Genomic DNA, 12252 nt, shown 5'->3' with positions numbered 1-12252 from the left:
AATGGCTGGCAAGGACTCACTCAGAACACAACCAGAGACAGCACACTTATTGACTCCTTTTTCAGGTGTAGTGGGTTTTGAGCTATTGGATACCATAATTTCAGAATGAGTAGCAATGCTGAGTAGAAAAATCTGATACAGATAGCACTCTGTTATTTTAAATACAGATAGCACTCTATTATCAGTACAGATTACACTCTGTTATTTTGAGTACAGAAAAAAAATTGCACTCCATAATGGATGTCAATTCACCACTATCATCATCATGTAAATAAAACAGGTCCTGAGAGTTCAGATTTCAATGACAAAATACTGTATTGACTAAACACCAATTTAAGTAATTTATATATTGTTCTTTTTGGTAACTTCTTCTGAAATGACTGGTAATACGTCCTTAATGTTTTTGTTTTTAATATACTGCACATTATTTTCAACCACACAGATTATCATCACTACCGTCACTTGTTTTGAATTGAATTAAAAATGGTTGTATCATTTCTGTATTCAGCTCTCCAGGAGGCTATATGTTAAAAATAATTCTTGCATCATGATTTGCACAGAAATTGTACTAAACAGATTCTCTGGGCATGACCACTTTCATTTAACCCCCTCCCCTTTCAGTCCCATATATAATTCAAGAGGTATATAAAAACTGAAAAAAAATTCTCACTTCTGAATATGCAGGGCTATTTGTAGTGGTCACTGGGGTCAGCCTCCCCATGTGCTGTGGCTGTGGAGAGGGTGCTGTGCCTGGGGGATTGCCCACTTTGGTCAAATTCTTCTCTTTCATTTGGCTTTTTTGCTTATATCTGGGTTGGAAGGGTCTCTGTAATTAATTTTTCGCTGGCAACCACCAACCCTAGGGGCAGCTCTGTAGAGAAATTCAAGACTGAGAAAATAGCCAGTTTAGTATAAGTTAGTGATAATGACATATGACTTAATTGAATTATTAGAAAAATAAATTATCAGGGCTATAGGTGCAACCAGGAGGATGGGGTGGGGTTTTGAACATTGTTAGAGTGGCAAGTATTATATTGAAATAAAGCTTAAAATAAGGAATGTAATATTATTACTTTTAGTCAGCCTGTAGAAATTCATCAATTCATAAAAAAGAGATGAAAAAAAGTTGAAGGCAGTTAAAGACTAGAGAAACTGTTGAGTACAATTTTGTGCATATTATTATTATGTTAGAATTGTTTTTCTTTTTGGGGAATGACAATGCAGCACTAATATCAAAATGGTTTCACTTACATCATACTAAAAAAAATATGTATATCTTCTATCTATATATATAAAAATAAGTTGTCTGTCTGTGGATCTGTGGATCAGGTGACGTCATGTTTCTGTGTTGGCTGACGTCATGAAATTAGTTGTCAGGTGACGTCATGTTTCTGTGTCGGCTGACGTCATGAAATTAGTTGTCGTCATTTTTGCTTTGACGGTGACGTCATTCAAGTTATATAAGACATATGTTCACGTAGAAATCTATTAATGTTTAAGTTTACAATGACTGATGAAGATGCTCAAAGAGTCTATGCCAAAAAACTTGCTGCTGATAGTTCCTCGGCACGCTTTCTTTTCTGACTTTCTCTATCAGCAGCAAGTTTTTTGGCATAGACTCTTTGAGCTTCTTCATCAGTCATTGTAAACTTAAACATTAATAGATTTCTACGTGAACATATGTCTTATATAACTTGAATGACGTCACCGTCAAAGCAAAAATGACGGCAACTAATTTCATGACTTAATTTCAGAACTTAATTTCTGTGTTGACTGACGTCATGAAATTAGTTGTCGTCATTTTTGTTATGACGATGCTTAGTATATTGTAAAACACATTAATTTGGTTAATAATATACCATTTAAAACACCAAAATGAACATGCTGGAGTAGTCACTTGGTGAGAGAGGGTGTCAGAATGGAGAATGAAGGTCCCAGGTTCAAATCCTGGTTAGGCTAAAAAAGGTAAAAATCTAAAAACTAAAAAAAAAACTGAAAAACTAAAAAAGGCAAAAACTACAAAAAAAAAAACTAAAAACTAATAAAAAAAAATTAAGAATAAAAATAAAAAAAATAAAAAAGATAAAAACTAAAAAAAAAAGTAAAAAGAAAAAACGAAAAAAAACTAAAAAAGCTAAAAAAAAGGTAAAAACCAATAAAAAACTGAAAAGAAAAAAAGGAATAAAACTAAAAAAATTTTCATCTAAAAAACTAAAAAAGGTAAAAACTAAAAGAACTAAAAAGAAAAAAAAAAACTAAAAAAAGGAAAAAAACTGAAAAATAAAGGAGAAAAAGAAAACTAAAAAAATATAAATAAAAATAAAAAAACTAAAAAGATAAAAACTTCAAAAAAACTAAAAAACCTAAAAAAAAGGTCAAAACCAATAAAAAAAACTAAAAGGAAAAAAAGGGAAAAAATTAAAAATTTATTTCATCATATACCAATTCAAAAACGAATGTATACCGGGATGACGACCGGGACACAGGGAATATAAATGACACAACTACAACGGACGCCGGGGGGCACAGGGGGATATAAATGACGACCGGGACACCGGGACACAAGGAATATAAATGATGCCCGGGACACTCAAAGAGAAATCAGAGACTGGGACACCGGGACACAAATGACGACCGGGACACAGGGAATATAAATGACGACCGGGACACAGGGACATAACTACAAAGGGGATGCCGGGGTGCCCAGGGGGGATATATAAATGACGATGGCGACTCAGGGAATGGTTGATTAGCAATCACCATCAACAAAGCTCAAGGGCAATCATTAGAATCATGAGGTATAGATCTGAATACGGATTGTTTTCCCATTGACCATTATATGTTGCATGTTCAAGAGTCGGTAAACCTGACAATCTATTTATATGCACAGACAATGGGACAGCAAAGAATGTTGTATATTCGCAAGTTTTACGTAGTTAAAAACATATATATATATATATATATATATATATATCTATCTATCTATCTATCTATATTCACAGGTGGGACATAGGGACACAACTACAATGGCGCGTAACTAATATGGCGCGTAACGACTTACGCGCGCGGGGGGGGGCTTGGGGGTGCGCGAAGCGCCCCCACCAACTAGGTGGTGGGGTGGCGCCACCCCAACAGCTAGTATATATATATATATATATATACCTATACTGCAGTTAAGTGTATGCCTGAAGGAAAATTAGTAACATTCTGTTCTGTAGGCTGGACAACAGGGAATATTAGCAGCACCTTTCCAAATATATTAATAAGTATTTGTGTTAATGTACCAACCCCATCTGAATGTCCCAGATATAGCCCTAATTCTAGAATATTGCTATTACAAAACTTAAATAAAACTGTAAAACAATTTAGTTTAGCCCAGGGCTAATATGAAATTTTTGGGAACAAATAAGGTCCATCCAGCAGGGACCTTAATAACTCTAAAGTGGATATTGGGGGAAGGTGATAAAGTTCTTAATTTTTAAGGCAAATATTAAGTGGTTTAAGTTTGTAAGCAAACCCTATGAAATTTTAGAAATGGATTTCTTGATGTATCCCCTATTTGTTGATTTTGTACTTAATTGTGTAAGTAGATTCAGTAGATACTATGTGTTCTGAAACCAGAAATGGAGAAATGTTCTGTATGCTGACAACTCTGACTGAAGAAGTAGCTTCTTAATCTAGTGGTAGAACATTACTTTTGAGGTTTGGTCAAATTTCCTTTTGTCACAAAATGTAAGGGGCTGGTGAATTTATCAGAAAGGATGTTTTTAGATATAATTTTGTGATCTAGAATCATTTCTCCTCCTTTTCTTTTATGTAATTGAAAAGAGTTTAAGCTGGAGCAGAGATTCTTTCCAAGACTTTTGCTATTATACAGTTTTGTGAACGTTTACAATGCCTAGGGATCTCGTCAATGGAAAAGCTTTGTCAAGCACTTCTGTGACATAATTATGTCAGTTAATTTTTATATGTCCTGTTGATAAGATATGAGAATGCTACTATTTTCAAATCCATGCATTAAAGCTTTCTTTAACAACCTTTTCAGAGATTTAATAACTGCAGAAGTTATGCTTATGGGAGGATAAGTTCTGGTGCAGTCAGTTTTGTAGTTTGGAGTGATCTATGACATTTTCTAACCTGAAGGTATTTGCCCCTTATGGAGAGATATATAAAAGAGGCTGCACAGGCAAGATCTGAAGACATGTAAAAATTCCCTGAGAAGCCTTTGATGTACTTTTATTTATTGGAAGCCCATTTTCATACAAAAAATGACCCTGTACTATGAAAAAAAGCAAAAGAGGACTGTACTTTCTAGGACAAATGACATATAAAAAGAATACATAAATAGAGAAGAACACAGGCACTTGTAAAGAGTTAAAGAGTTGCTTCCAAGCATGATTTAAAATTTTTACTTTTGTTTTTCTAAATTTAGCAGCAGCTATAGTAGGTTCTGCTATCTGAAGACTATTGGTGAGCTTGGAACTGTATGTTGAGGTTGGAAATCTATGTGGATGTCTTACAAAATAGAATAAAGTATCCGGTCCTTTAGATTTGTTAATGTGAAATTTTCACGTTTTCTTTCATTTTCTCTACATTCTTATGGCACTTGATATCTACCAAGTGACATATAGCAATCACAAATTCTGTCAGTCTGTCTGTCCTGGTTTTGCTACTTGAGGCACTTCCAGGTAAGCTACGACAATGAAATTTGTCAGGCATATCAGGAACCAGACAAGATTAAATTAGAAGTTGTTGTTTCCCTGATGTGACCACCTGGGGTTGGGGGAAGGTTAAATCAGAATTAGAGAAAAAGTTTTCTAACTTGTTTAAATTTAACTTATAAAATTTTAACTTCTGAATGGGTGATCAGATTTTAATGAAATTTGATTTTTGGAAGGATATCTTGTCTTAGGGGTCTTATTTTAAGTCCTCACCAGATCTGGTGACATTGTGTGGAGTTGGGGGGGGGCCTAAAATCTTGGAAAATGCTTAAAGTGAGAGATCAAGATGAAACTTGGTGGGAAGAATAAGCACAAGTCTAAGATATGTGACGGAAATACCCGGACTGGATCCACTCTCTTTGATGAATTGGGGGGAAGGGAGTAATTCATAAAAATTAGAAAAAATGAGGCATTTGTAACTTACAAACAGCTGATCAGATCTTAATGAAATCTGATCTTAAGAAGGATCTTGTGCTTTAGACCTCTCATTTTATATCCCGACCAGATCTGGTGACATTGGGGGGAGCTGGAGGGGGAAACCGAAAATCCTGGAAAACGCTTAGAATGGAGAGATCTGGATGAAACTTGATGGGAAGAATAAGCACAAGTTATAGGTATGTGATAGACATAATAGGAACGGATCCTTTCTTTTTAGGGGAACTGGGGGTTGTTAATTTGGAAAAATTAGAAAAATTGAGGTATCAAGCAGTTTGTGGTAATGAACTGTAGTAAGGAGCAACCTGGCTCAATAGTAACTTAAACTCTAAAAAATGGAATTTTGATACCAATAGTTACATAACAAAATCGAATTTTAATGCTGATTTTAAATATATAGCTTTCATCAAGATTAGTCTTACCTGTCAAAAGTTACGAACCTGAGAAAATTTGCCTCATTTTAGAAAATAGGGGAAAACACCCCCTGAAAGTCATATAATCTTATACAAAATTACATCATCAGATTCAGCATATCAGAGGACCTCATTGTAGAAGTTTCAAGCTCCTATCTACAAAAATGTGGAATTTTGCATTTTTTGCCAGAAGACAAATCACGGATGTCTTTTTTTTCCAGCAGTGATTGTATCGACCCAGTGGTCCTAGAATGTCGCCAGAGGGCTCATTCTAACGGAAATTAAAAGTTCTAGTGCCCTTTTTAAGTGACCAAAAAATTGGAGGGCACCTAGGCCCCCTCCCACGCTCATTTTTTCTCCAAAGTGACCAAATCGAATTTCTGAGATAGCAATTTTATTCACCATACTCGAAAAACCTAATAATTATGTCTTTGGGGACGACTTACTCCCCTGCAGTCCCCATGGGAGGGGTTGCAAGTTACCAACTTTGACCTGTGTTTACATATAGTAATGGTTACTGGGAAGTGTATGGACGTTTTCAGGGGGATTTTTTGGTTTGTGAGGGAGAGTTGAGGTAGGGGGGGGGGTTACATGGGAGGATCTTTCTATGGAAAAACTTCCCAATTGGGAAGAGACTTTCAATGAAGGGGGCGCAGGATTTTTTAGCATTATTAAAAAAAAACAATGAAAAAATAAATATGAAAAGTTTTTTTCTACTGAAAGTGACGAGCAGCATTAAAATTTAAAACGAGCCGAAATTATTACGCATACGAGGGGTTTACCTCCTCGTAATACCTTGCTCTTTCCGCTAAAGTATTTCTAGTAATTTCAACTATTTATTCTACAGCCTTTGTGATTCAAGCGTCATTCTTAAGGAATTGGGACAGAATTTAAGCTTTAGTGTAAAGAGCGAGGTATCGAAGAGGGGTGAACCCCCTCATATACGCAATAAAAGCATACGAATATAGATGTTCGTTACATAAGTTAATTCGTAAATTACATACATTTTTTACTAATGAAAATGTTCGTAAAAAATTAAAAGTTCTAGTTACCTTTTTAAGTAATCAAAAATTTGGAGGGCAACTAGGCTTCCTCCCTCGCTCCTTTTTTTCTCAAAACTTCCGATTAAAACTATGAGAAAGCCATTTTGCCAAAAAAAATAAATTAATATGCAAATTTCGTTTTAATTATTTTTGTGCGGAGAGCCAAGATCAACCCATGCATTAATTAAAACATGTCCAGAAATTAAATAAAAATAACAAGTTTTTTTAAATGAAAGTAAGGAGCGACATTAAAACTTAAAATAAACAGAAATTACTCCGTATATGAAAGGGGCTTTCCCTCCTCAATGCCCCGCTCTTTATGCTAAAGTTTGACTCTTTCTCTAACTCTATTTTTAAAACAGTAAGAAACTTTAATGTAAAGAGCGGGGCGTTGAGGAGGAAAAGGCCCTTTCATATACGGAGTAATTTCTGTTAGTTTTAAGTTTTAATGTCGCTCCTTACTTTCATTTAAAAAAAACATGTTTTTTTTTAATTTAATTTTGACTTAAGAATGGGTAAGCTCTTGTTTCAAATCCCAACCAGATTTGTTGACATTGGAGGGGGAAACAGGAAATGTTGGAAAACACTTATAAATGTTGTAGATATTTGAGTGATGTAACCGGACTGGATCTGCTCTGTTTGGGGGAGTTAGGGGGTGGGGTTTAGTGCTTTGGCAAATTTGGTGCTTCTGGACGTGTTAGGACAATGAAAATTGGTAGGCATGTCAGGGAGCTGCATAAATTGACTTGATAAATTCGTTTTCCCCAATTTGACCATCCGGGGGGCTGAAGAGAGAGGAAAAATTAGAAAAATTGAGGTATTTTTAACTTACAAGTGAGTGATTGGATCTTAATGAATTTTGATATTTAGAAGGACCACATGACTCAGAGCTCCTATTTTAAATCCTGACCAGCACTAAACTTCTGGTTTTACTTTTAAAGCAATCTATTGAGTCTTAGAATTTTGCCAGACCTCATACTATATGAGCTCTTGGCTCTTCCAACCTTGTCACAAGTGCCATATGAGCTCTTAGCTCTTTTCATATTTTATAATGACTCAATGCTTTAGTCTGTGCCAAGAATACGAATGCTACTGTAAAATTAGTCATTTTATTTTTTATTAATTATAAAATTATTAATGAACAGATTTGACTTTGTAAGCAATGAAAGCAACAGGTACAGATATTATTTAAAACTATTTCTATTCCTGGTGAGAGGGGGGAGATACGAAGAATTCATTTTATATTTTCTAAAATAAATGAAGACAAAATATTTTTTTTGTTATTCCAAAAAAAAATTATTAAGCCTACTACTGTCTTAATTCACCCCCACCTAATGGGGGGAGGTACAAACTTGGCTATATGTGGAAGTTTATTGTTTCTGTTTTTTATTTATTTTTTATTTATTTTTTATTTAATTGGGCTTACCTGGCATTATGGACAAATTATTGACAAGAAATATGCACCCTAGGGTGGTGCTTATATGGTGAAAAATTTGTTTTTTTTTAATTATTCTTGGTCTTACCCCTGCAATATTTTCTTTCCATGTAAAAACACTACTGGGTAAGTATGAACCTTTTAAAATAATATTCAAAGGTAGCTCAATGGCCTAAAATATTACAATACAGATACCATTATTTAAAACAGATCATATTTAATGTAGAAGTCCATTTACTCAAAACAATTTAATTAATGCAGATAAAATTATTCAGTAGTATAGAAGTAATTGTCTGCAACTTTATTTGCATCATAATCATGATATTATTTTTCTTTAATTTCACATCTAATTTAATTTATTATCTGTTGTAATATCGAAAATAGTGACGCAAATAATATAAATATTGTCACACTTTTTATCAATACTGTAGGTCCAATAAAGTAACAGTAATAATGAGGGTAATACTGTAGAAATGTAGATTAATACTGTGAAAATGTAGTTTAAGTTAGTCAGTATAGTTAGTAGTCACAAATTAAGTATTCGTAGTCACAAATACAGTAGTCACAAATACAGTTATTAGATGCAGAATGTGATGTCGACAGTGTTTCCTTTTTGCTGTCAGGATATAACTTTCGATGAGTTTGGACCACTTGTAGTACAAACTGCAACTGACTTTCGTCTTTGCTAATGTTTCTTATTAGTTCCTGAGCATGAGCCACCCCCTTTTCAGCATGATCATTGACAACACTGATTGACCTAACTGTCTCTGCTGCATGGATATAGTCTTCTTGTTTCGCCCAATTGCCCGGGTCTATATCAAGAAAATTATACAAAAGATCCATCATGTGAAATAGGGCCATGGACTTTGATAAAAAATGTTTCAAATTTCTTTTCTTTGAATGTTTTTAAGTCCACGTATATCTTCTTTGTATGTCCATTCACAGGCTGTTCTTCTTCAACGAGTTTTACTGCTTTCACCATTTGTTTCTTTGTGTCATAATCTATGGAATCAGCAAAAAACGCCAGACCTACTGTTTTTGTAGATAGATACCACAAATTGGCCATCTTCATGGACGTCACTCCGAAAATTTCTGAATTGATTGCCGAATAGTCCAACAGTGATATTATTAATCGATAATCATGATATGGTACACTAGCTGGTTTTGGAGCTGTCATCCATACTCTTAGATAAACACGTGCTGCGAAGATACACACATCTTACAACCCCTTTTCTTCTTTCTTACTCAAATGAAACTGCCCTCTGAACATCCAAATTTTCAGACTACAGATGACCTTTGACAGTCATCGTGCATGGTGTGTAGCCCCAGGTGCCATGAATCGAATTCCCCTCTTAGGAACCGAGCCCAGAAAGCTTAACTAGCTCCAAAAGTTCTCTATAATCATCCCTTGGTTGACTTTCTCTAAGATAACCCTTAGCAAACTCAGTGGTACTGTCCTTGGTATCTTGAACTGACGTAGATACAGCATCGCTTGACATTCCTGTTTCAAACCTGGATTGATCAACAAACATCCAGTACTGTTGAAACAAGTGAATATTGGAACTTGAGGAGCAGATGCTGATCAAAGACAAACTTGAAATACAGCAATGATGAGCAGCTCCATGACGTGATAGTCGATCAGTCGATCAACTTGCTCTTTGCTTGGTAAGCCAGCAATGAGCTTGCCATCCCAGTGAACTACTAGTGGTATGTTACCTTGAAACTCGGCTTTCAAGGCAGCTGACTGTACGGACCAGTGTTTCATTCTTAGTCGACGAATTGAGTTACGGTTAAGAGCTAGATCAGTGATGTTATGTCCCAAACTTTTGGCAGTTTCACTAATGATGAACATTGCTTTACGGTCAGACATTTTTGTTCTGTCTAACGTTGCTGCAAGTTGCAGAGTTACAACTACTTTTCTACCCCTCTGTCTTTTTTCTTGTGTTGGTCCTGCCTTGCAGCTAACAGTATCATCATCACTATTGTCTGTATCTTCTTCATCACTGCTAGATGACAATATCATCTCCATCATTTTGCTGTCATTTTGCCCCTTTTCTCTTTTTCGCTGGTCTGTTGTCTCGCTAATGTCTTTTCTAGCCTTTTTACAACTTGTTTCTCCTTTCCGGCTAATTTCTCATCCCTACTAACCATTGCTCCGTTTCTACCCTTTTCTCTTTGAGCCAGTAAAAACTGTTTATCTTCTGGTATTTTCATTATGTTCACGGCGTACGCGTGAGCAATGTCAAAAAGGTCGTCCAGCTTACAGATAAACTCTGCTTCTCTTGATTGTTGTTTAACTGACTGCCTACCTTTGTTCTTTTCCAATAAGCGCCATTCTTCAAATAACTTCTCTAGTTTAGTTCGACAATTCTGCTCATCTCTAGTTGGAATCCTGGCTTTATACCAAAATGTAGCTATTTTTTGATAGTTGAAGTTGAAGATTGTCTAATTGTTTCACCCTTTTCAGGTGGTTATGTAGAAATAGACCAAGTGCCCTTTGTATGCAGCATGTCATCTATAATAGTGCCCTTTGTATCTATAATAGAGCAATCATATTTGTAAACAGCATGTCAATGGCAATGGCACATGAAAATATGTAATTTAATTTCAAAGATATCAAGTGATTTCTTAAACACAGTTGAACTAGTCTTACATTTTAAAATGAAAATTATTCAACACATACCAGAATTTTGATGATAAGAGCTTTGTAAATGCAATATATAGATCAATGAAATTTAAAAACTATTAATTAATTTTCTTAATTTAAAAAACATGTCTGCTATTGCAAAGAATATTAAACTAGTTTGAATTTCTTCAGTTAAATAAGTAAGACTGAACCAGACTAATAATTATTCCTTACATTAGAAGATTAACATAAATTGTGTTTTTAAACAATATGCGAAACCATTGTATTTTGATATTCAAAATATTAATGTCATTGAGCTACCACTAAATATTCAAATATAAGGGTAAAATTTTGCGTGTTTTGGTGTATTTTGAAATTTTGGTGTATTATTTCATGAACCTGAACAAAATTAAGGGGTAAGAAGGTGATATGTTTTCTATGAAATATATATGTATATATATATATAAATATATATATATATATATATATATATATATATATATATATATATATATATATATATATATATATATATATATATATATATATATATATATATATATATATTTGTATATTCATTCAAATATTGGTCGCTCAAAATAGGCATTTTTTTTAGAAAAAAGAAAATGGTTGATGTAGATCCGGACACACTATTGGAATGGCTGACTCTTGGATTGGGTCAGCCTGATTTGACAGAAAGGGACATGCAACTTGTGGCCCTTGAACAACTTTGTATGCTGCTTTTGATGAGTGATAATGTAGACAGGTGCTTTGAAAGGTAAGTACGTTTTTTTTTATTTCACAGGAAAGTCAAATGCTGGTTGTTTCTTCCTGAGGAAATTGCTAAATTCCTTAGAAAACCCATAAAATAGAAGTCATTGTCCCCTGAAAAGAATCACAGCTGTCATATAATGACTTAGCTTGATTGCCTTCTTCTTTTTTGTGATTAGAGCAGCATAGATGTAACATGCACATAAGATTACTTGAGAGGAATCTATTCAGTCAGAACTGGCAGCTGTTTGATGCTTTCTTGTAGTGCCATCTATGCATTTCTAATACTATTTTATGCTTGTACTTATTTCTGGGAAGTGCGATTAGGGAACTGCTTCACTCATAGCCCAGGTGCACTCATCTTTGTTTGTTAGGAGAGAATTCTTAATGATATTGTAATTTCCCATTTACAGATTGATCAAAAGACTCCCCCTGCAGAAAATTTGAAAGCCTTAACCTAAAAATCCATTTTGCAAAGCTCCCCGTGACTCCCTTCCTGAGGATTTTCATATTGAGTGCAACTGTTCCCTTAAGGATAAGATTGGAGTAAAGAAGGAGGATATATTGGCCTTAGGTAGCTTGCTATGAGGTGTTGAGTCATTTATATTTGTAGTAGTGTTCAAATTATTATTGTTATTAGTGCTAGTTTATTAGTTTCTTATACTTTTTCAGTTGAGCATGACTCAATATTCTGGAAGTCCATATATGAACCATGTTAAATTACCTAAGAAATAATTTTCTTCCATTTCTTTGTTTGTTGGAATGAAATGGTGATTACTGACTGAACTGAAACAAAGTTGAAACGTAT

At 34.5% G+C, this 12252-nt stretch overlaps 1 protein-coding gene across 8 annotated transcripts in view; it reads left to right on the top strand.

The window, feature by feature from the left end:
• The window catches only part of LOC136029562 (E3 ubiquitin-protein ligase HECTD1-like), a 484457-nt gene that overhangs the window by 370611 nt on the left and 101594 nt on the right, over positions 1 to 12252 (top strand). For 7 of the 8 annotated variants that reach the window (XM_065708041.1, XM_065708047.1, XM_065708044.1 and 4 more), the window contains exon 2: positions 11290 to 11451. The exons of the other annotated variant lie outside the window; for it this stretch is intronic. In XM_065708041.1, coding sequence (XP_065564113.1) covers positions 11300 to 11451 — 152 coding nt within the window. In that variant the 5' untranslated portion in view covers positions 11290 to 11299. The remainder of the gene's footprint in view (positions 1 to 11289; positions 11452 to 12252) is intronic. 8 annotated transcript variants of the gene reach the window in all.

The sequence above is a fragment of the Artemia franciscana genome, chromosome 7 (genome assembly GCF_032884065.1).
Source record: "Artemia franciscana chromosome 7, ASM3288406v1, whole genome shotgun sequence".
Taxonomy (NCBI): domain Eukaryota; kingdom Metazoa; phylum Arthropoda; class Branchiopoda; order Anostraca; family Artemiidae; genus Artemia; species Artemia franciscana.
The sequence above is the reverse complement of the archived record's forward strand: the minus strand, read 5'-3'. Positions and strand labels throughout refer to the sequence as shown.